This window comes from Acanthamoeba castellanii (genome assembly GCF_000313135.1).
Source record: "Acanthamoeba castellanii str. Neff unplaced genomic scaffold scf7180000084758, whole genome shotgun sequence".
In the NCBI taxonomy this organism is placed as follows: domain Eukaryota; phylum Discosea; order Longamoebia; family Acanthamoebidae; genus Acanthamoeba; species Acanthamoeba castellanii.
This window is the reverse complement of record NW_004457380.1, coordinates 815,804-838,434: the sequence shown is the minus strand read 5'-3', so window position 1 is coordinate 838,434 and position 22,631 is coordinate 815,804. Positions and strand designations below refer to the sequence as shown.

At 59.4% G+C, this 22,631-nt stretch overlaps 11 protein-coding genes across 11 annotated transcripts; 7 read left to right on the top strand and 4 right to left on the bottom strand.

Annotated features, from left to right (window-relative positions):
• Positions 1–712: 712 nt before the first annotated feature.
• Positions 713–3,529, top strand: ACA1_219900 (DENN (AEX3) domain containing protein; the record flags this gene model as incomplete). The annotated part of the gene is made up of 8 exons (XM_004337229.1): positions 713–873; positions 1,007–1,217; positions 1,336–1,477; positions 1,578–2,352; positions 2,459–2,629; positions 2,727–2,963; positions 3,080–3,253; positions 3,355–3,529. 8 exons carry the CDS (start codon positions 713–715, stop codon positions 3,527–3,529), a joined length of 2,046 nt encoding a protein of 681 aa, XP_004337277.1.
• A 348-nt stretch (positions 3,530–3,877) lies between these two features.
• Positions 3,878–4,470, bottom strand: ACA1_219890 (uncharacterized protein; the record flags this gene model as incomplete). The annotated part of the gene is made up of 2 exons (XM_004337228.1): positions 3,878–4,249; positions 4,276–4,470. 2 exons carry the CDS (start codon positions 4,468–4,470, stop codon positions 3,878–3,880), a joined length of 567 nt encoding a protein of 188 aa, XP_004337276.1.
• Positions 4,471–4,747: 277 nt separating this feature from the next.
• Positions 4,748–7,638, top strand: ACA1_219880 (leishmanolysin, putative; the record flags this gene model as incomplete). Its single annotated transcript, XM_004337227.1, has 16 exons — positions 4,748–4,869; positions 4,931–5,001; positions 5,036–5,139; positions 5,243–5,338; positions 5,433–5,504; positions 5,587–5,689; positions 5,790–5,870; positions 5,955–6,077; positions 6,218–6,318; positions 6,397–6,471; positions 6,567–6,612; positions 6,732–6,880; positions 6,987–7,094; positions 7,186–7,250; positions 7,282–7,301; positions 7,472–7,638. The coding sequence occupies 16 exons, from the start codon at positions 4,748–4,750 to the stop codon at positions 7,636–7,638; spliced, it is 1,503 nt and encodes a 500-aa protein (XP_004337275.1).
• Positions 7,639–7,791: 153 nt separating this feature from the next.
• Positions 7,792–9,992, top strand: ACA1_219870 (the record flags this gene model as incomplete). Its single annotated transcript, XM_004337226.1, has 8 exons — positions 7,792–8,025; positions 8,159–8,280; positions 8,389–8,537; positions 8,673–8,918; positions 9,001–9,159; positions 9,292–9,359; positions 9,475–9,610; positions 9,697–9,992. 8 exons carry the CDS (start codon positions 7,792–7,794, stop codon positions 9,990–9,992), a joined length of 1,410 nt encoding a protein of 469 aa, XP_004337274.1.
• A 157-nt stretch (positions 9,993–10,149) lies between these two features.
• ACA1_219860 (uncharacterized protein) lies at positions 10,150–12,180 on the bottom strand (the record flags this gene model as incomplete). Its single annotated transcript, XM_004337225.1, has 5 exons — positions 10,150–10,787; positions 10,861–11,074; positions 11,167–11,225; positions 11,310–11,895; positions 12,040–12,180. 5 exons carry the CDS (start codon positions 12,178–12,180, stop codon positions 10,150–10,152), a joined length of 1,638 nt encoding a protein of 545 aa, XP_004337273.1.
• A 76-nt stretch (positions 12,181–12,256) lies between these two features.
• ACA1_219850 (radical SAM domain containing protein) lies at positions 12,257–15,294 on the top strand (the record flags this gene model as incomplete). Its single annotated transcript, XM_004337224.1, has 11 exons — positions 12,257–12,354; positions 12,438–12,882; positions 12,966–13,105; positions 13,218–13,436; positions 13,548–13,691; positions 13,800–13,882; positions 13,979–14,073; positions 14,215–14,267; positions 14,380–14,761; positions 14,865–15,028; positions 15,135–15,294. 11 exons carry the CDS (start codon positions 12,257–12,259, stop codon positions 15,292–15,294), a joined length of 1,983 nt encoding a protein of 660 aa, XP_004337272.1.
• Positions 15,295–15,385: 91 nt separating this feature from the next.
• Positions 15,386–15,657, bottom strand: ACA1_219840 (uncharacterized protein; the record flags this gene model as incomplete). The annotated part of the gene is made up of 2 exons (XM_004337223.1): positions 15,386–15,591; positions 15,648–15,657. 2 exons carry the CDS (start codon positions 15,655–15,657, stop codon positions 15,386–15,388), a joined length of 216 nt encoding a protein of 71 aa, XP_004337271.1.
• A 119-nt stretch (positions 15,658–15,776) lies between these two features.
• On the top strand, positions 15,777–17,614 carry ACA1_219830 (2OGFe(II) oxygenase; the record flags this gene model as incomplete). Its single annotated transcript, XM_004337222.1, has 8 exons — positions 15,777–15,935; positions 16,050–16,165; positions 16,284–16,392; positions 16,487–16,561; positions 16,643–16,796; positions 16,976–17,113; positions 17,249–17,338; positions 17,457–17,614. 8 exons carry the CDS (start codon positions 15,777–15,779, stop codon positions 17,612–17,614), a joined length of 999 nt encoding a protein of 332 aa, XP_004337270.1.
• A 497-nt stretch (positions 17,615–18,111) lies between these two features.
• On the top strand, positions 18,112–19,326 carry ACA1_219820 (actin-1, putative; the record flags this gene model as incomplete). Its single annotated transcript, XM_004337221.1, has 2 exons — positions 18,112–18,479; positions 18,567–19,326. The coding sequence occupies 2 exons, from the start codon at positions 18,112–18,114 to the stop codon at positions 19,324–19,326; spliced, it is 1,128 nt and encodes a 375-aa protein (XP_004337269.1).
• Positions 19,327–19,592: 266 nt separating this feature from the next.
• ACA1_219810 (uncharacterized protein) lies at positions 19,593–20,468 on the top strand (the record flags this gene model as incomplete). The annotated part of the gene is made up of 2 exons (XM_004337220.1): positions 19,593–19,747; positions 19,832–20,468. 2 exons carry the CDS (start codon positions 19,593–19,595, stop codon positions 20,466–20,468), a joined length of 792 nt encoding a protein of 263 aa, XP_004337268.1.
• Positions 20,469–20,983: 515 nt separating this feature from the next.
• ACA1_219800 (uncharacterized protein) lies at positions 20,984–22,451 on the bottom strand (the record flags this gene model as incomplete). The annotated part of the gene is made up of 5 exons (XM_004337219.1): positions 20,984–21,197; positions 21,263–21,500; positions 21,564–21,703; positions 21,805–22,039; positions 22,133–22,451. The coding sequence occupies 5 exons, from the start codon at positions 22,449–22,451 to the stop codon at positions 20,984–20,986; spliced, it is 1,146 nt and encodes a 381-aa protein (XP_004337267.1).
• Between the last annotated feature and the right edge of the window lie 180 nt (positions 22,452–22,631).

The window sequence follows — 22,631 nt, the reverse complement described above, 5'->3', positions numbered from 1 at the left end:
GCTTCACCCGAGCTTCCGCGGAAGGCCGAAGCGCATTTTATCGGCCAATCGCACATTTTCCTTGTTGGCGCGGAGAGATAAAAGACATTCCGCGGAGGAATCCGAGGCACGCTCCCAGGCTTCCGGTTTGTGCCGGGAGCTTTTCGCGCGGATGCCGGCCAAGACGCTAAAGGAAACGGGCACGAGCCCCGACGCGGGCCAAACGGTGAGATAGCAAGTCGCCGGCGTCTGGCGGCCGGGTGAAGTACCAGGGGCTGTACACATCTTATTGATCTCGCACACACATAGACGTTAGATCGATCTCTGTCATTGATTGATTCACGATCAAAGGAGAAACAAGAGAGCTGCTTCCTTTTCCTCTTTTTCCTCCTTCCCCATAGCGGCGGCCTCGCCACTTCATCATCCATCAAAGAGACAATTGACTGGTTGCACATACAAGATGAGCCACTCATACAGTCGGGCGAGTTCCTACACGTTTCGCACCAGCTCCGCGCGATCCCTACGCACATCAGCTTCTATAGCGACTCGAAATAGTAGCGCCATGCTACGCGAGTTCCTATGGTGGTCCACAGCCCCAGAGGGAGGCCAGTACGTACCGCTCAATGTGATTTAGCATCCAGCTCTCGCATTTCGATGAGCCTCTTACCCATCTTATCAATTCCTCATTGTTTGTCCTCGATTTGACAGGAGGCTCGAGCTCGATCCCGAAGCGATGACGAAACAGGAGCGGCTGAGTCGCATGCTACACGTGCAAAAGGAGTACACACCCCTGCCCACCTCCGGACCCCTCTTCGAACACTTCATCGTGGTTGGCCTGCCCACCCCCACCGCGCAACGCCCAGAGATCCTCTATTCCTATCCTCCCAGCAATCCGTACGTTTCTCCCCTTGCTGTCTCCTCTTGGGCTTCTTTCGTCTGTGTAGTCAGACCGTGCGCTCTACCACAGTCTTGGTGGTGGTGTTGGTTGCAATGGGTTGCTGATGATGGGCCTGCGCTCCTTCATCAGGGTGTCGATACCGGGTCTGGCCGATTTTTGCTTCCCCTCGGGAATCCTGTCCAAGAAGCTGCGCAAGACCAAGTCCAACAGCAGCCTGCTGCAGGTGGTCTACAGCCAGTCCTACCACCACGAGCCGGAGAACGCGTACGTGTTCCTGCTCACCACCGCCGAGCGAGAGTTTCTCTACGGCGTGTGCGTCATCAAGCACGAAAGCGTCTACGTACGTGGCCTTCTTCTCTCTACACAATGCTCGGTCGGCATTTCTCTCGCGTTGCTTGACAGGCTGACATTCATCATGGCCGTGGCTGCTGCTGTCACTTTGTTTGTTGCTACTGTAGAACAAGCCGTCGTTCTTCCCGCGCGACGGTCAGCTGACGCCGGTGGCTGATGGATCTGATGTGGTGGCTCCTCGCTGCTACTGCTTCGTCTCTCGTTTCCCCTTCTTCAAGCTGCACTTTGAGACCATCTACAGCATACTCGGTAAGGGCCTCTTTGTTCCAACTGTTTGCGTTTGAGAGAAAGAGGCGCGGGCATTGACTTATATCACCACTATGACTGTACAATGCGCGAACGCGAACAGACCTCGAGTACATGGCCAGCGTGTCGGACCTGCAGAGCTTGCCCGCGAGCCTGGGCAGTACACGCGAGTCGCAGTCCCCACCGGCGCTCGCTCACTCACAATCGATGTCCGCGCTCGTAGCTCCACCTCCCGAGAAGAGGAAGAAGAAGATCCGCTTGCGCAGCCGCTCGAACGGGCTGGACACCAACGACTCGAACTCATCCGCGGCGCAGGACCAGTCGCCGTTCCCCGGCATCCCGCTTCACACTGTACATAAGATGCCCGATCAGCCGCCAGAGAAGACCATCGTCGAGAAGGGCCGAGAGAGGCAGAGCAGTGATGCGTCGAGCACTACGACGACGGAGGTGTCGCCCGACGTGGCTAACCTCAATCGCGAGCAGGCCTCGATCAGGGAGCGCAGCGGCTCTTCGCCCATTATCGAGGAGGACGGCGGGGTGAGCCACAGCTCGGCGATGCCGTCGGTGGGCGACGAGGCCGACGAGAGCAGCGACTACGACGCGGTCGATGGCCGCGGCAGGGAGAGCGGATCGGAGGACAGCGAGTGCCCGTCCACGAGCTCGCCCAAGAAGCGGTCGGACTGGAAGCGGGAGGCGCTCACGGGCCGGGGCATCGTCCACGGTCTCAGCGAGAAGGGCAAGGAGAAGGAGGAGGAGAAGGAAAGCGAGAAGAAGCAGAACCCCGTGATCAAGGTGCTCCACGAGTACCTCGCCCTGCCCATCCCCAGGCCCAACCACACGGCCACCTTCTTCGTGCACAAGGGACTCCAGACTCTTAGGTACGTCGTCGTCGTCATAATCGTCCATCAAGTTGATGAGAATCAGCGTGTAGCTCAAACTGTGTGATCGCACCGCCAACGTTGTGTTTTTTGATGTCTATGACAGATTCCACCGACCGGCATTCCAAGACAAGGAGCACCTCCTGGCCGACTACTGCCTACCGCTTACCTTCCACCTTCTCTCCACCGACAATCTCCTCACTTTCATTACGGCCTGCCTCCTGGAGAAGAGGATAGTCGTCTACTCCTCTCACGTGCGATTCCTCTCCGCCGTCGTGTACGTGGCCCGCTACCCGCTACCCTGTGCCCTCATACCTCTTCACTCTTTCTCTTGAATCGTGAATGGGTGACTGACTGACTTGCGCGCCTCGCAGGCTCTCGGTGATGCCTCTTCTACGGCCATTCGAGTACCATTCGGTGCACATTCCCATCGTGCCAGACTCGTTGGTCGATCTGCTGGACGCGCCGGTGCCGTTCATTGTCGGCCTCACGTCTGCTCCGTCGAAGCAAAACTACAGCAAGGACAACAAGGAGTTCGTTGTCGTGGACCTGGACAACGACAAGATCACCACCAAAGACACGCTGTGCCAGCTTCCACAGCTCAAAGAACTGTACGCCCACCGCACCGACCACATCACACCAGCCGCGCCGCATGGCAAACACTTGATGACCATGTTGGACCCCATCTCACGTTGAGCAACTGCTGTGATGGTGATGGTGATGTCAGGCGCAAGAAGCTGAAGCCACTGCTGAAGGTGGTGTCGGCCGGGCGACAGAGCGGCAAGGTGCCGTTCGCGCCGACCGAGGAGCAGATGTCCTGCTGCCACGGCGCCAGTCTCATCCTCCAGACCTACTTCTCCACCCTCTTTGCCAACTTCCGAACCTACTGCCTCTGCGACAGGTTCGTTCGTCGTTTTGTGCTGCACTCTTCGTTCTTCTTCGTGCTTCGTTCTTCTTTGGTGCGCCCTCGTGTGTGCTGATGATGAAGCTTTGTCTGAACAGGACGGACTCGGAGAAACCGATAACGGTGTTTTTGAAGGACTCGTTCCTGAACGACCAGCCACGAGTGTCGAGGCCGTTCCTCATCCGCTTCCTCGAGACGCGGATCTTCTTCCAGTACTGCGATCAGCGCCTGCGGCAGATCGACGCGCCGCCCACCACCTTCCCCACCTTCTAGAAGAAGATTGATCGTTGCTGATGGTGACGAAGGCCATCTTCGTCGACGAGCCAGCCGCATCTCATCTTCACCGCTCCTCACCTTCCGCCGACGCGACCATCCCGCTGCGGCCCTTCTCGCTCCTCACTTCGTCATCGTGGATAGCCACGCGATGGAGCGACATTGATCGGAAGTGGCCAATGTGCTGGTGCTCTCCTCTTCCCTCTCCTCTTCTTCTTCTCGTGTACATACCATGATACTCGCCACACACCCATCTCAAGAACGAATAAAGAAATCACAACTGTAAAGGATCTGATGTTCGATTGAGTTTCTCAAGTACTGTACATCCCGGTAGGAGGCACAAGACGCCTAAGCGAAGTTGGCCTTGATTCGATTGACATTCACCTTCTTGCGGAAGTAGAGCTCCATGGTTCGCTTGTCGTTAAAGCCCTTCAGCGTCCGTCGCAGATCGGCGATGTCTACTCCCTCGCACAGGAGGAATTCGCGCTCGATTACGTCCTCCTCGACCCCGAGTATCTTGAGAAGAGTAGCGACTACGATGCCCGTTCGATCCTTGCCTGCGTGGCAGTGGATGAGGACGGGGAACTTGATGTTGGCGGCGTCCTTCTTCTCGAAGAGCTTCATCGCGTCAGCGAGCCACTCGCGGACCTCGGCGGTGTTCGTGTCGTATTGTCGATCTTGTTGGGGATGGACAGCTGAATCCAATCCACCTGAGGCACGCTGCCGTCCCCCTGAGGATCCTTCACCTTCTCGAATTGGCGCGTATCGTCTTCGCCCATGCGCAGGTTGATGATGGTTTGCGGCTTACCCAGCTCCTCCCACGTGCAGAAGTCGATGAGGCCGCATCTCAAGATGCTGCCGGGACGAATGATGGCACGATCCGGTACGAGCTGTTGCAACGCCTCACCCACATCACGCCAGTTCTTTTTCTTTACCTCCATTGCTGTTCTGGCTTGCCTGATACCTTCCCCACCGAGTTAGTCCCCCGCATCCCCATCTTGATGAATTAACCGAAGCGATCTTTTTTTTCCATTCTTGGTATTTTTTGTTTCCGAAAATAAATAAATAAATAAACAATTAGTGCCAGGGAGATTTCGCCCAGGGCTTGGCCGAGCTGCCCTCAACAAGCCTTGATCCTTCCAGCCGCGGTACCCCTCCAACCACCAAATGGCCACTTGAGCTTTTCATTCCGCGTACGAACACCATCAGCGCACACCAATGCACTCTCTACAGCTCAGCTTACACGCCGCGGTTCTGGTGGCGGCGGCGACCCTCGTCCTCTTCCCCTGCCCACAACAGGTCCGCGCCTACTCCTGCCAGCACGACCACGTCATCGCCGGGTAAGCATCTCTTTGTGCATCTTTTTGCAGTTTACATGACACGAGCTCTAACTCCCATCAGGTTCAAAGCGACCTGGGTGTCCACTACACAGAGCTACGACAGCTCGTCGACCCACTTCAAGCGCCAAAGTGGTACGTGTGACTTTAGTTTTCGCACTTCCTTCAGCCCTGCCGACCATCCTCCTACAAGCCAACACCACAACAGATGACGGGTATCGCCCAATCCGCATTCGCGCCGATTACAGCAACATCGACATCGACACCGACTTGGTAAGAAGCCAAGCCACCACCACGATTCGCCACTGCAGTCTTACTAACACCACCATCACACGACGCGCACACTCTCACACACGACACACACCACCTCCACCAGGAAGGATACATCAGCAAGGTGTTGATGCCCGCCGCCCTCAAGTGGATCAGCAGCGCGCTCGCCGTGGTTCCCGTGCAGGGAAATCTCACCCTTCAGGTACCTAACCATTTCTGTTCCTGCGCGCGTCATCGATGGCGCGTCTCGAGTCGCCGCCGGCCCCTCTCACCGGCACTAACCCCACTGGGCACAGCGGCAGTGCATTCGATTCTACACCAGCCCGTTCCGCTGCATCGAATACGCGCCGCCGACCTGCGGCAGTCTGGTATGCGCGAGTCGTAGCGACTACTCTGCTGGGCCACTCCCTCCCTTCCCTCCACAGGCTGACGCCGCGTGTGTCCCACCAGGCCACGATCCCATCGGCGCACTTTGACGCGGGCGTGCCCAACGCGGACTTCATCGTCTACGTCACCAACCAGCCCAGCGTCGGAGAAGAGATCGCCAACGGAGGTCAGGCGCTTCCCATACGCTCTCCTCTCTTCCCCACACGCGCAGTGCGTGTGCCCCGACTTACCCGATTTCTGGTGTTCCTCTGTTGGCGGTGGCACAGGGACTTGCCAGTTCGATCAGAACGGGAGGCCCGTAGCTGGCGGCGTCAACTTCAGCCCACAGAACTTCGGGAAAGCGCAGAGTTCGTGTTGTTTGCGATGCCTGGTTCGTCGTTGTCACAACTTTCTAACACAACGCTCACCCAAACTGTGTTGGGACTACACAGACGGCACGGAGGACTTCCGTTATCAGGTCAACGCCGTCGTCCATGAACTGTTTCACGCGCTGGGCTTCTCCTCGTCCCTTTTTGGCCAGTGGCGCAACAGCCAGGGCGAGCCCTACGATTCTGGTACCCCACACCTCCCACACGCGTGCAGTCAGCAACGCGATGGTTGATTGACTGGTGTGGACGATGCACACAGTCACGCAGACCTTCAACGAGCGTAACAGGACCATCACCAAGCTGGTCACGCCCGCGCTCTCAACAAGCCCGCGAGTTCTTCGGTTGCCCCAACCTCAACGGCGTCGAGCTGGAGGACCAAGGAGGCCAAGGAACCGCCGGCTCGCACTGGGAGAAGCGAATCCTCAACGTACGTTGCGCTCTTCAAGTCTGATGCGAAAAAGAAGCGTGCGCCGGTGCTTACGCTCGATTTTCTGAGTGTATGTAGCAAGACTTCATGACGGGCGTGGGCGTCTATGGCGACTACGCGGCCAAGTCGGCCGTCACTCTGGCCGCCATGGAGGTACAACAGCCCTTCGGCTGGTCGCGACCGGCCTACAACACGCGAGCGTGCGGAGTTACACCTGATTGACCCGCCAAACATTCAACCCTACACAGGACTCCGGCTGGTACCGCGCCAACTACTCGGCCGCTGAGACTCTATGTACGCGCCACCTGCACGCACGCACGCACGCACGCACGCACGCACGCACGCACGCACTCACGCACGCACCGCACGCACCGCACCGCACGCACGAACGATGATCCAATAACGCTCAACAGATTGGGGCGCGGGAGCCGGTTGCGAGTTCACGACGGAGGCGTGTCTTAGCCTTCCGGGTCCCACCACGCCGTTCTCGTCCTATTTCTGCACCGACACCAGCCGTCTGTCCTGCACACCGGGGCGCTTGGCTAGAGGCAACTGCAATCTGGTAACACTCGCACTCGTACCACCGCACACGCACCACTGCACACACACACACACACACACACATCTCACGCAAGTGGACACTCTCTGACGTTTGGGTGGGCGTGCAGGCTACGTACACGCAGGATCTGCCGTCGGCGTACCAATATTTCAGCGATCCCACGAGGGGAGGCGCCCTCCAGCTCATGGATTTCTGTCCCTACTACCAGCCCTTCCTAGTCCAGGCACGCGTGGCTGTCGTTGTGTGTGTTGTGTGTTGTGTTGTGTGGAATGTAACGATGTGGCGTGGCGATCGTGTCGACCACACAGGGAGCGAACCGGACCTCGTTGTGCACGGAGCCGCTGAACCAGCCGCCCGTCAACTACTGGGGCGAGTCCTACGGCCCCGGCTCTCGCTGCTTCGAGTCCACAATCACCGATTCCAGGTGCGACTCGTTGCTCCCTCCCAAGCCCGACCTCGTCAGGCCATCTCACATGACACACACACACACACCCGACACACACGACACACACGACACACACGACACACGACACAGCTTCAACTCGTACCTCGTCAACGGCGGCAGCACTTGCCACAACTTCCGCTGCCGATCAGGTACGCTGCAGGTGTCGATCAAGGGCGCGTGGGTGTCGTGTCCGACGGCCGGCGGCTCCATCAGCGTGTCCGGGTTCAGGGGCGCCTTCACCTGTCCGCCCGCCAACGAAATGTGTCCACCGCCGGCGGCGGCCTCCCCCTCCACCTCGCCCGCCCCGAGCGCCTGAGCGGCTGACTGAGCGAAAAAATTAAAAGAAATTAAAAGAAATTAGAAGAAGAAAAGAAAGGAAAAGTTGGTGTGCTTGGCTCTCGTTGGTCCGGACGAGGGGAATACGCAACCACTTCCCTTGTTTGTTTAGTTTTCAAAAGAAGAAGAGAAGATGAAGATGAAGATGCCGCATGTACATGGCATGGCGGTCTTGTGCCTTGTGGCCTTTGTGTTTGTGTGCTCGACTTCGGCCCTGTTTGCGGCGCCTGCGAGGGACCAGAAGCTCGTGGCCGAGGTCCAGCGGGACATGCTCGAGGGAGGCCCCCTGGCCCCGCTCGCCCCGCGCCACCGCCCCGCAGCCGCCGCCTCCGCCGACCTCGACGCCATCGTCCACGAGTTTGCCTCGGTACCTCTCAAATATCTTACCTTTTTTCTTTATTTGATATTTTATTTTAATATTTATAAATATAGTCCGCTTCAGCGAACTTCGACTCCCAATTAAAATTCTCTTTTTCCTTCCCTTTTCCTGCGCCGCACAGAAGCAGGGCAAGCGGCAGGGCGGCGGCGGCGGTGGAGTGCCGTCGAGCCTCACGCCGGTGGTGATCGTGCCCTCCCTCATCGGGAGCAAGCTGCAGGCCCAGCTCAACGGCTACCGCTCCCAGTACGTGTGCACAACACGACACGACACACACCACACGACGCGTGTGCGCACGACACGCACGACACTCACGACACGACACGACACGCACTGCGGGTGTTGTGTTGTCAGGCACTGGTACTGCTTCACCGAGTGGCGGGAGTGGTTCACCATCTGGGCCAACTGGAACGAGTTCATTCCGCCCTTTGCCAACTGCTGGTACGAACAGTTCGCGCTCCACCTCGACCAGCAGCGCAGCGGCCGCTCCTTCAACACCCCCGGTACCCCCACCTCCTGTGCGGCGAGTGCGGTGAGTGCGGTGTGTGCGGTGAGTGCGGTGAGTGCGGTGTGTGCGGTGAGTGCGGTGTGTGCGGTGTGTGCGGTGGTGTGTGCGACTGACGAGAATGGGCGACCAGGGGTGGATATTCGGTACGTGGACTATGGCGGGGTGGACGGGGTGGCGTACCTGGACGACGACCACTCGGTCGGGATCTGGAACTCGACGATCTACCTGCTCGAGGCGCTGGGCTGGGAAGTGGGCAAGAACCTGCGCGGCGCGCCCTACGACTGGCGCTTCGGGCCGGAGACCTTCGCCGCGCAGGACTGGCCCCGGCTGCGCGCCCTCTTCGAGGAGACCTACGCGCTCAACAACAACTCCAAGGGTAAAACCGCACGACCGCACACGCGTCACCGCACACACCGCACTCACCGCACACACACCGCACACACCGGAAAAACGCGCAGTGGCGGCGGTGTCGCTGTCGATGGGCGGTCCCTACTTCCTGGCCTTCTTGAACCAGCAGACGCAGGCGTGGAAGGACAAGTACCTCCACTCGTTCGTCTCGTTCGATGGCGCCTTCGGCGGCAGTCCCTCGGCCACGTCGGCCCTCATCTCCACCAGCGGTACCACTGCGCACCCCCCCCCTTCCCCCCAAACGCATGCGCGCATAGGTCTGCTCACCGGTGTGTGCGGTGGTGCGTGTGCGGTGGCGCGTGTGCGATGTGTGTCGTATGCGTGTGTGCGGTTCAATGTAGGCTGGTGGTCCTCCAAGTTCGCGGACGCGGAGGCAATGCGCGCCCTCGTCCAAAGCTGGCCTGCCATCGTGTGGATGCTCCCTTGGCTCAGGTAACGTCCCTCCGCCGCCGCCACGACGCACAAACCCGCACGCACAGCGAGGGCTCACCAACAAACACGCAACACGCAACACGCAACACCAGATCTACGGGGATGACTACGTGTGGGTGAGCACCACGAACCCGCCCAAGAACTACACCACGGCCGACTTTGCGCAGATGCTGGCCGACTCGACCGGCTACAACGCCTCCATCGTCTTCCGCAATCTCCAGGCCAACAGTACATTCCACACACGACATGACACGACACACGACACGCATGGCACGACACACGGGTTAACATCTCTACCTCGACGTCGTCCGCAGACTGGCTCCAGTTCGCTGCGCCGGGCGTGGAGTCGCACTGCTTCTTTGGCACCGGCGTGCCGACGCCGCTGCGCAGCACGTTCGCCACGGCGGCGTTCGACACGCCGCCGGTGACGGTCCACGGCGACGGCGACGGCGTGGTGCCCGAGGCCGGCCTGCGGCTGCTCGAGAGCTGGACCGGCAAGCAGCCCCAGCCCATCTACAGCTACCCGATCCCTGGCCTCGTCCACGGCGGCAGCGTCTTCAACAAGCAGGTCCTCCGCATGTTCCTCGAGATCCTCTCCTCGCACCCTTAACCACATTTTTCTGAATAATAATTCTGAAATATATAATTTATATTCGTTTTTATTCCTTTTGTACCATATTTATTCTATTTATATTTAAATTGTTACGTGAAAAGAAATATTCTGTTCATGCACACAAAAAAAGGCACCCTACGGGGTGCGGGGTTCATCATCGGTCGTCGGCTCGCTCCTTGCCCTTCTCCTCTGAGATACCGTCGTCGTCGCGCTTTTCCTCCTCTTCATCGTTTTGCTCATTATCGTCGTCATCGTCGTTGGCGTCTTGTGATGACTCGGGCCGCCTGCGCCGCAGAGCGGTGGGCGCGGCCTTCTTCATCATGCGCAGGAGGCGCATCTTTTGGGTGTAGCCCCGGAAGGCGGCCTGGATCATGGTGGCGGCCCCGCTGCGCTTGGCGTAGCGCTGCCGGTAGAGCTTCTGGATCTTCTTGGCCGCCTCGTTCCGCTTCTTCGACCGGTAGTCGCGGAAGGTGGACTGGATCAGCAGCGCCGCCTGCTCCTCGCGCTCGCGCTCGCTCGAGGGCGCCTCTCCGCTCATTGTTCGGCTGCGTCGCAGGTCGCTGTCGCCCGGGCCTCGCGCCCCCTCGAGCTTGACCAGGAGGGAGAAGGCCTCCCAGAGCTTCTGGTACTCGGCGCTGCCGCCGCCGCCGTCTCTCGCCTGCTGCGCCTCGCAGGTCTCCATCGGCGCTGTTGTGGTGGTGGTGGTTGTCGACGTAGGCGTCGATGGCGCGTGCCTCATGGTGCTTTCGAGTGCGGCCAGCCGCTTGAGCACGTCCGCCTTGAACGTGTCGTCTGGTGCGGCACGTTGATGACGTCAGCAGTCGCCAGCACCAGTGACGGAGGGGGAGTGGCCAGAGGCGCGTACCGTAGGTGGGCGTGGTCTGCGTCGGTGGTGCGACGGCGACGACGGCTGGACAGGCAGGCGGGGCGCCCTCCTTGTCGGGCGCGGTCGTCGCCATCGCCTGGAATTCGCGGTATTCAAAGTGCACGATATTGCTCACCGGCGTGCGGTCGCCGAGCGTGATGCTCAGCGGCACGATGCCCGCGACATGCGACGGAACAAAGCACCTCAGTACTCCCTACACCGCGCGCGCGCAGCCAAGTGGTGTCAGTGATGAGCGTGTGCGCTTCCGAAGGCATCGATCAAGCACCAGATGGATGCACCACGCACCGCTTGCACAAAGTCGGCGGGCACGACCACGTCGTCGAACATGCACGTCAGTCGCGTCCCTGTGGTGGCAACGACCGGTCAGCGACAGCACTTGCGCACCAGGGATCGGTGTGCGATAGCGAGGAGCAGCAGCAGGAACGCACCGGGCGCGGTGGGCGGGAAATGGCCGGTGATGAGCACCTTGGATCCGCCCGTGACGTAGTCCCACTCGGGCGAGAGATCCTGAATGGTCGCAGCTGCCGCCATCGACTTGCAGTACTGCGGCAGCGTGTGGTGCTGGTGCTGGTTCTGGCCGTAGAGGCTCTTCGCCGCCATCATCATGACGGGCGACGGCGATCCGGGCAGGGGCGGTGGCCCAGCAGGCGGCGAGGCCACCAGGGCCATCAGCTCCTCGTCCAGCTGGTCCCAGTCCACCACCTGGCTAGCGCTCGGCGCCGGCGGCTGCGTTGGCAGTGGGCGCGGTGGTGGTGGTTGTGCTGGCTGCGGGTGGTGGTGGTCGATGGTGGTGGGCTCCTGGAGGTAGTGGACGAGCACGGTGGGGTCGTCGGCAGAGGAGGCGCCGAGGAGGCTGTAGACGCGGCGGTGGAAGGACCGGTTGGCCTCGGCCTGGACGTAGCAGCAGCGCAGCACCTCGACGCCGTCGACCTTGAGCCGCTCGTGGCACTCGAGCAGGCGCTTGCCGTCACGGCCGCGGCGCCAGACGACCCCGTCGAGCCGGTACTTGGTCACCTTGGGCCTGAACAAGAAGACCGATCCACCTTTTGTTGTGAATTGACATTCCAACGTTGCGATCAACGATCGATGAAACGTCACGAAGGTGTTGAGAATGGATTGAAAGATGAGAGATGGGGACGTACTTGGTGGGCAGCGCACGACGTCCCTGTTGTGCGAGTAGCCTTCGGCCTTGTAGTTGCGCAGGATGTGAAGCACCTCGTGCCCTTTGAGCCAACGACAGGTGGCCTCGCGCAGGAGCTGGCCTATCGAAAGGTGCTCCCGCAGCGCCATGGAGTCCATCTTGATCTAAAGCAGTGTAGAATCAAAAAAGAAAAACCTGAAAAAGATTGGAGCAAATCGCACTTTCTACATCCACATGCTGCAGCGCGCGGCACGGAACGCATCGTTGGGCAGCCTCAGGGGCGGCGGCAATGCGTTGGGTTTGACCTCCTTCCTGCACCAACGTTGCCCACGGTACGTGCCACTACAGGATGCATTGCGATCTTCGAAATCAGTGATTTAATTCATCACACAAACGGGCTGTAATGCAACATCAGGCTGCTGGTACAGACGCCGGTGCGGCTCTACGCACCGCAACCGCGGCGCCGGAAGCCGCTGTCAGATCAGAAGCTGCTCGTCAAGAAGGAGAAGAAGATCCTGCGCAAGCTCACCAAGGAGGAAGAGAAGCGCGCTGCCGACGCCTTCTACAGCGCCCACGAGGCGCAGGAGGCCGCTGGCGCCACCGCCACTTCCACTTCGTCATCGGCAGAAAGCGGTCGGCCGAGAACTAAAAAGAAGAAGAGGGCCAGCGACGGTGGTGGCGATGGTGCGGGCGAAGGAGCGACCAGCGCAGGCAGCCGCTTCGGTAGGGACCAGCGGCTGGCGGACTCGCGGGAGGCGCTCGTCGAGCGGGCGCGGCAGCTGGCACGGCAGAGCGCAGCCCGGGCAGGCAGCGGGTTGGCTGGCGCCCGAGGCCAACGCAGGGTTGAGGACCTTCCTCAGGTAAGACACTCCATTCGGTCGATGCTCCAGCAGTGCAATGACCGCATGTGTGTCGTGTGTGCCGTGTGTGTCGTGTGGTGTAGAGCAATCCGTGGCTTCTGTACGCGAACGAGATGGGCGACATGATCGATTTTCCGGGTCTGGAGCTGGTGGGCGCCGTGGCCGGCGAGGTCACTCCTCACCGACTTGACCGCGGTGACTGCATCAGTGCGCCCGAGGGAAGGTATGTGCGCCTGGCCTCCGCGGCCCAGCGTTTGTTCCGAACGATGGCCCTCGTGACTGACGCGCCCGCATTCCTCAACTATTCTCCTCCCTAGCCGGTTGCTTACGCTCAGCCAACGAGCCCCGGTCGGGTATCAGAGGGACGACCAAGAAGCGGAGGTGCTCTCGGCGGACCCGAAGACCGACCGGGCGAACATGACGAAGCGCGACCGTACGTGGCCGCCCGAGGCGGTGGCGGTGAGCCTGCCGGCGCCCTACATCGCCACCCACTACTCCTCCTTCAACTCGCTCCCCGGCGGACAGACCCTGCCGCTCTTCTTCTATACGCCCGTGTAGGTGCCCTCGCTGCTCTGCTTCTGCCTCACAGTGCGATGACTAATGCGCTGTCGTGTGTGTCGTGTGTCGTGTGTCGTGTCGTGTGTCGTGTGTCGTGTGTGTTGCAGTGGCTGGTGGAAGAAGGGCTCCGACTTCCTGGTACCGGCGATGCGCATCGACGACGATCCACGCCAGGATCTGGAGCACTTCGAAGACGAGGAGATCATCGACAAAAAGATCCAGGAGAAGCTCGAGAAGTTTCCCGACAATAGGTACTACCCATCGGTGTGCTCTGCGCGCGCGTCACACACACGACACACACGACACACACGACACACACGACACACACACAAGTGGTCTCATCAACGCCGGCCCTGCAGGTTCGTGCAGCACTTGGGGACGTGCGTAGCCAACTACTCGTGTCTGTCGGCCATCAACTTTTTCATGGGCCGGTGGGAGGCACGTACTGACACACTCCCGAATCGAAGGAGCTTAGGCCCACCACCTACACCACCAACCACCACCACCATCCACAACCTGTCTGACGGGCCGTCAACAGATGCCGGTGCCGACATCGCCGCAGGGCAATACGATGTGCCTGGGCTGTCCCTCCCTGCAGAAGGACCGGAAAGACCTCTTGGCACGCTACAAGCGGTACTTGCTTCCTTGTCTCGCCCCCTTATTGCTCCCTCCCCCTCTTTTCCAATGGTCTCTTTCCGGTCGCATGAGAGGTGGTGGGTGAAAGACTGACTGGTCGCACTCATCAGCATTCCGTTCGTGCCCACGGCCGATGAGATCGTGGAGGTCGCGGTGGAACACCTGGCCAAGGCTCCCCACGCCATCATCGCGTACGACACCACTCTGCTCTGCGCGCCGACGCACACATTGACGCACTTGATGGCGTGCAGCGACAGAGGAGCATAACTAAAACCAATTGATTGGCATTCGTCGTCAACGCAGGTTCGGGCAATCGTGCGAAGGCGAGCCGCTCTTGCAGGCCGACCTCCTGTGCGAGGTGATTGCCAAGATCCGCCAGCGCACAAGGCGAGGCACAATTCACGTCAACACCAACGGCACGGTGACGGAGGCGGTGGCGCGGCTGCGCGAGAGCGGGCTGGACAGCCTGCGCGTGGACGTCAACAGCGTGCGGCGGGAGTACTTCAATCGCTACACGCGCCTCAACTACGAGCCCGTCGTCGAGCGGCTGCGTCAGGCCGCGCGCGAGCGGATGGAGCGGGCCAAGCGCGGCGAGCCCGAGCCCGATCCCGAAGGCGAGGAGGCCCAGTCCTTGGAGCCCGACGACTCGTTCGACAAGGCCAAGGAGTCCCTCAAGGTCATGAAGGTACCGCCCACCACCACGCCTCAAACGACACACGACACACGACACGACACTCACGACACATGAAGCGGTGTGCTGACGTCAGCGAGCGGCTGGGGGGGGGCAGGACCGGGGAGGATTCACGTCGATCCGGTACATGATCCTGCCGGGACTCAACGACGAGCGGAAGGAGGTGGACGAGCTGTGCCGCTTCATCGAAGAGACCCGCATCGACATGATCCAGTGGCGCAACATCGCCCTCGACCCCGAATACTATCTCACCTCCATCAAGTGCGTACACTACACTCACACTACACACGCTTGAAGACGATGATACATACCATTCATTCACTCACCCAAACATCGTCATCGTAATCATCACGACCACCACCGCTAGGTACGAGCCGCCAGCGTCGGTGGTCTATGCGGAGAAGCTGGGCGTGAAGCAGCTCATGGAGACCATCCGTGACAAGTACCCACACGTCAAGCACGGCTACTACAACCCGTGCCTCGACGAGAAGGCCCACGGCTACAACCTCACCACCGCGTCACCATGACCTGAGGTCGCAGTACGCACACATATCATATTGCCTACATATCATAGTTATAGTTATCAAGAACACTATAATGGGGAATGTTGTGGATATTTCACTTCTCCAGCTCGACGACTCCGGTGGTGTTCCTGTTCTTCTGCATAGCGGCCATGACGTCCTCCATGGTCCGTATTCCGTCGGAGGTGATCGTGGAGAGGCACAGCTGGTGGTGCTCGCCCAGCTTCCGGGTACGCACCACGGGATGGTACCACAGCGCCTGTTCTTGGGAGGGCAGGAAGCGAGGCAATGTGGCCACCGCTCCTGGGCACCGCAAGAGAAAGCCTCGATCGCATTCGTACGTTGGCAGAACAAACAACCAGTAGGCATCGGGCGAACCCAACGTGGTGCCGTTGCTTCCGCTTGCCGAAACACAGCCAGCCTTCACTTCACCGTATTGTTATTTATTTATTTGTTCTATTTTAAAATATCACAAATAGTCGAACGAGATGGAAGGTGGTGCAGACATTCCGATTATCGATGTGGGCTGCTTCTTCGATGGCGGTGCAGACGAGAGCACCAAGCGATCTGTGGCCACGCAAATTTACGACGCACTGCACAACGTGGGATTCATGTACATCCGAAATGCCAAAATCCCTTCGCCCCAGGTAGGCCTCCATCCCTATGTGAGACAACTTGCATAGGATCATCTGCATAACACGCAAGCGAGCGCTCACTTGGATTAATCCATCTGAAGATTAACTGAGGCGCTACACAAAAAGGAAGTCGAGGAGGCGTTTGCCCTGTCGCGTCAGTTCTTCGCCAGGGAGGTGAAGGACAAGGAGCTGCTCGCCTGGACGCCGGACAACATCGGCTACGTCGCTGTGCAGCGCGAGAGGTATTGGCGTGTGCGGTGTGTCGTGTCGTGTCGTGTCGTGTCGTGTCGTGTCGTGTCGTGTCGTGTCGTGTCGCTGAGACGAGTCTCAATCGACTGTTGCGCTACATTGGGTGCCAAGGCTGGACCCAACGAAGAAGGGAGATCTCAAGGAGGCCTTCAACGTGAACAACCGCAGGCAGATGGACCCGTGGTGGGCCAAGCACCGAGCCGAGCTCGCAGCCGCCAAGGTACCACACCAACGCCAATCTGCCGCGCCTAGTTTACTAACGTGCACTGCGACACACGACACGACACGACACGACACGACACACGGCTTTGCAGGCCGAGCGAACGGTCGAGGACATTGTGGGCGACGAGTTCCTCACGACGACCGCCAAGTTCTTCAACGCCTGCCATGTATGTACGCTCGGGCTGTGAGGAATGTGGGGAATGATAAACGCGTCAGCTGACGCGTGGGCGAATGGTGGTCTGATGCAGGAGCTGGCATGCGTGATCCTCCGTATATTCACCTATTCGCTGAATCTCCCGGAGGACTTCTTCGACAAGCGACTCCACGAGCAGGCCCACACCCTACGGTTCCTTCACTACCCCCCGCTGGACGCTGCAAGCGTTGAAACGGCCAGCGAGCAAAGTTCGTACACACACCACCACGACACACGACACACGACACACGACACACGACACACGACACACGACACACGACACACGACACACGACACACGACACACGACACACGACACACGACACACGACACACGACACACGACACACAAGCACGCAGCTGCTGAAACGCGCTTGGTGCAATCGGCAGCAAGGGCCGGTGAGCACAGCGACTACGGCGCCATTACGCTCCTGTTTCAAGACGACGTGGGCGGGCTCGAGGTGCGACGGAGCGACGATCAGTGGATCGAGACCCCGTGCATTCCCAACACCATCCTCGTCAACACAGGTGAGAAACCCCCGTGTGCGTGTGCGTGTGCGTGTGCGTGTGCGTGTGCCGTGTGCGTGTGCGTGTGCGTGTGCGTGTGCGTGTGCCGTGTGCGTGTGCGTTACTGATGTGGGGTTGCATGTACGCGGATAACAGGAGACCTGATGCAGTACTGGACCAACGACATCTTCCGATCAACGCGCCACCGGGTGGGCATTCCCTCGGACAAGGCCCGACTGGGACGAGGTAAACCCCACCCACCCACCGACCACTCGTCTACGCCGTGATTGCCACTCTTCGACGAAAGCCTCTAAAACTCATCGGTCTCGTCTCTTCGTGTTGCCGTTGTTGTTTGGTACGGCAGATCGGTACTCGATCGCCTTCTTCAGCCACCCGAACGACGACGTCGACGTGTCGCCGCTGCCCTCGTGCGTATCGGCCGACAATCCTGCCCATTACCCCACCGACACCCCGGTCTCCGCCGGGGCCTACCTCCAGATGAAGCTCGGCGCCACCTACTGACCTTGGACCAAGCAATCCGTACGACAACACACGACACATGACACGACGCACGACACACACCACGCACACGCGCACAACAGAATTTGTCAGCAATGAACGCTTGAATTCCACGTCATCGCCACGAGATCAAGTCTTCTCTTTTCAACTTCTTCAGCTACGGTTGCCTTTGTTTTGGTTCCTAATTGCTTTTCGCTTTTAGGCCTTTGTTTTCGGTGGTTGACGGGCAACCAACTCAAAATTCGTGAAATTCCTCGGTTACCATGCGATCGAGATCGCAGTAAGGAAAGGCGCTGACGTGGCCTGCTCTCCTTCGCTCGCAGCGCTCGCAGTATTGACGGCCTTGCCTTGGTGCAGTTCTACCGCGCCGCTGGGTTACCCTGGACTCAAGACCACCACAGTATAAATGAGCTCGCCAGCGCTCCCTCTCATTTCTTCACTCAACACACACACAACACACCAACCCCCCTCTACCAACCACATCACCACCTTCAACAACAATGGGAGACGAAGTTCAGGCTCTGGTCATCGACAACGGTTCGGGCATGTGCAAGGCCGGTTTCGCCGGTGATGACGCCCCGCGCGCTGTGTTCCCCTCGATCGTCGGTCGCCCGCGCCACACCGGCGTCATGGTCGGCATGGGCCAGAAGGACTCGTACGTCGGTGACGAGGCCCAGTCCAAGCGTGGTATCCTCACCCTCAAGTACCCCATCGAGCACGGCATCGTCACCAACTGGGACGACATGGAGAAGATCTGGCACCACACCTTCTACAACGAGCTCCGCGTCGCCCCCGAGGAGCACCCCGTGCTGCTCACCGAGGCCCCGCTCAACCCCAAGGCCAACCGCGAGAAGATGACCCAGATCATGTACGAGACCCCTCCTCTTTTCCATCACTGCCACGCAATAGGTGTGGTTTCGCATGAAAGATAGACTCACCTCCTCTCTTCCATCAGGTTCGAGACCTTCAACACGCCCGCCATGTACGTCGCCATCCAGGCCGTGCTGTCGCTCTACGCCTCGGGCCGCACCACCGGTATCGTCATGGACTCGGGCGACGGTGTCACCCACACCGTGCCCATCTACGAGGGCTACGCCCTGCCCCACGCCATCCTGCGTCTCGATCTCGCCGGTCGCGACTTGACCGACTACCTCATGAAGATCCTCACCGAGCGCGGCTACTCGTTCACCACCACCGCCGAGCGCGAGATCGTGCGCGACATCAAGGAGAAGCTGTGCTACGTCGCCCTCGACTTCGAGCAGGAGATGGCCACCGCCGCGTCGTCGTCGTCGCTCGAGAAGTCGTACGAGCTGCCCGACGGCCAGGTCATCACCATCGGCAACGAGCGCTTCAGGTGCCCCGAGACCCTGTTCCAGCCCTCGTTCCTCGGCATGGAGGCCGCCGGCATCCACGAGACCACCTACAACTCGATCATGAAGTGCGACGTCGACATCAGGAAGGACCTCTACGGCAACGTCGTCCTGTCGGGCGGCACCACCATGTTCCCCGGCATCGCCGACCGCATGCAGAAGGAGCTCACCGCCCTCGCCCCGTCGACCATGAAGATCAAGATCATCGCCCCGCCCGAGCGCAAGTACTCGGTCTGGATCGGCGGCTCCATCCTGGCCTCGCTCTCCACCTTCCAGCAGATGTGGATCTCCAAGGAGGAGTACGACGAGTCTGGCCCCTCAATTGTCCACCGCAAGTGCTTTTGAAAGGAGAAACATCGGGCGGGAAAGAAACCCTCCATTGTTCATCGCAAGTGCTTCTAGGTTTGCACTCTGCCTCTCTTGTAACCATAAGCTCGTACATACCACAAACAAACATTATAACAACATCATCGAAACACAAGTGTGTCACCAACAGTCAACGTTTATTCTCCGCCACTGGTAACTTTTGTAAACAGCCGAGTTAAACTCAACCACTCTGTGCTGGCCGGAGAGTGGACATAGAAACTGTTAACGTGCGAGCTTGACTGCCGATGGCCACCGCAGGGTTCTCGAGCTTCGGCACGCCCATTGTGGTGCGCGAGGAGGCGGGACCGCTTCCTCCGCTCCGCCTGGCCTTCACCATCATCACCGTCATCCTCGGTCTGTGCGCCCTCGTCCACGCCTCCCTCTACCTCCTCTTCCTCAGGTGCGCCCCCCCCCTCTACTCCCACCCCCTCTCAGTGCGAGCCGATGGTGACCGTCGCCCCCCCCCCCACATTGCGGTCACTAGGCGGGTGCGCGGCGGTGCGCGCCGGGGTCCGGTGCTGGCGGTGTTTGCGGCCTACGCGGCCCACCTGGTGGTGCACACGGCCCACTTCGCGGACAACATCGCGCGGCCGGTGGACTACTTCGAGCCCTGGTGGCTCTACCGCGGCTACGTGCTCTCGACGATGGAGATCACCTTCTTCGCCAACTGGCCCATGGTCATCAGCGGCGCTGTGCTCATCGGCCCGCTGCTCAAGTCCCTCTACCGTCGCCTTCATGGTGTCGATGGCGATGGTGGTCGGGCCTCCAAGGTCAGCTCGGTGGCCAGGCGGCGGAGGCTGTGCTGGGGTGTGGTGGCCTACGCCTCGACGTCCATCATGACCCTCATGCACTACGTCGTGGAGCCGCCCGTGTCCTACGCACCGGTGGTGAACTTCACCATCGCCGGAGAGGGCGTCGCCGCGCTCGTCCTCGGGCTCGTGGTGGCCTTCAACATGCCCTCGATGAGCAGCAGCAGCAGCCTGGAAGGAGATGTGAAGCAGCAGAACGAGACCGAACTGGAGACGCTCGCGGGCGAAGAACACGATCACGATGATGGGACGAAGAGCCAAACCACCATCAGTATAGACGGCGCTCGGTGGGTGGTGGCGGCGATGCCTTGAGCGCAAGGAGATGACCTTCGTGTTCCTCTTTCGTTCTTAAAGAAGCAGATCATGATCATCATTCGAGGTCGTCGTGCCTCTCTGACCAACAACAAGAAGAAGAAGAAGGGGAGGCTGTTGACAAACAAAGGAGTGTTATGTGTAAATCCGCCTCGTAGTTTACAGAGAAGAAAAAACCCACTCGAGCCTCGGTGAGCCCACGTTGAAGCGGTCGCGTTGGTTTGTTGTTCGCTTGGTTCGTCACGTGGTCGCTGACTGTTCGTGGGTGTGGTTGTCCGATGTTGTCGCTGTCTCCTTCGTCCTCGCCGTCGCTGTCGTCATAGCTATATACATGAAGAATAAATAACGGTAATGATGATAATAAATAAGTGGTGGAAGGCAGCGTCTGTCCTGCCGTCGTCGTTGCTCCGTCTCTTCGTCTCCTTCGATCGCTCTCGTGTCGCGTACTATCTATCTACAGTATATGTTGTGTTGGTCGTCGCTGGTCGATCGTCATCGCTCGCCCTGCGATCGCTTCAGTTGGTGCGGAACTGGAGACGACCCTCCAAGAACTTCCTCAGCTCGCCTAGCTTCTGTCTGTTGAGCTGCGTCGAGACGGTGGTGACCGGCGTGTACTCGTAGCGCGCGCTGGCTCCGAGTCGCTTGATCTCGTTCAGCTTGGCCTGCTTCTCCTTCGCCTCCTGCGCCCAGATCGCCGGAAGCTTGCCCTCGTTGGCCGTACCGGTTTCACTATACCGCGCACGCAAATGGGGTGAGTACCGGAACGCTTCGATGCGAGAGACGGCAAGAGGTACCTGTTGTTGACGGTGGTGAGCCACAAGTCCACCAGCTTGGCTTGGCAGACCGCCATTCTCTCGACGAGGGCGTTGCTCTCCTCGGGGGTGAGCTCTCTGTCGAGCGACCAGCGCAGAGACGAGTTCACCGTTTTCCAGAAGGCCCAGGTGATGTCGCCCAGCACGCTGTGCGTCAGACCCGAGTCGCCAGGGCCGTGGCTGGCCTGCCAGCCTGTTTCCTTCATGCCGCCCACGACACCTGTTGAAAGAGGACGGGTCAGAACGGAAAAGCCTCCTACTTGAGCTGAGTCTTCTGTCGTACCCTTGCTGTAGGGGGTCTCGATGTACGAGTCGTGGTAGGTGGCGATGATGCTGCTGTCCTCGTCCTTGAGGAGCTGCTCCTTGATGAACTCGAGCCACTCAGGCGCATAGGCAGCCACTACATCGGTGATGACCTTAGACCTGCACGAGCGCGCGAGACGAATGAGCAACGCAACTTGAGCAACGACCTTATAAGGCCGCCGTTGGCTGGCAAACCGGAGCCGGAGACGAGAGTACGGTACCGTTTGGAAGAGTCAAGGATACGAGTGGCCAGCTTGTGCACGTCTTCGGCGGCGAGGGCAGTCTGCAGGAGGGTTTTCGCGTGCTGGAGGAAGATGGGGCGAGCCTTGAGCACGTTGGCAGTATTGCGGAGACCCTCGAGCTCCTTCTTGATCAAGTCGGAGTCTTCGGTTGTCCTGCGCAAGGCGAACTTCTCCGTCTCGCTCATGATCCATTCCCACTCTTGCCAGATCTCACCTGTCGATGAAAGATTGATGATGAGATCATGACAGAGGTCATACATGCAATCTAGATTGGGACATGCAGGTCACGGAGCATGGGCAAGCGTACCATGTGCTTCTTCCTCCGCGAAGGGTGCAGGCAGTTCGTCGGAGATTTGAGTAGCCGTGACGTTGGTGGCAAGCCAGGTCGAAAGCTGGGAGACGAAGCCGCTGAGCCACACGGCGTTGTGCTGGATCTTGGCGAGGAACTCGTCTACAGGTGTGCCGACGAGGGACTCCTGCCCGCTCTGTGTTTCCGGTACCTCCATCGATGTGGTCTGTTCATCTTCGTCTGCAGCCGGGCTGTCTACCCACATGAACGATCTTGCTATATCCACGTTCTCGAAGCCCTTGAGGTATGGATGCATCGTTCCTGCACTCATCTCCATCTTCTTCTGTGAATTTGCCGCTACTTGTAAGTAATACTCTCCTCCTGCACACGACCTCGACTCCCTTTTTCTGTTCTCTCGCCCGTTCTACTTGATCTTTCTATTTATATGCTTGGCTTATCTCTATAAGTTGTGCACGCGATGATGGGAAGAGTTGTTGTGGCAGGCTACGGTGGCGTT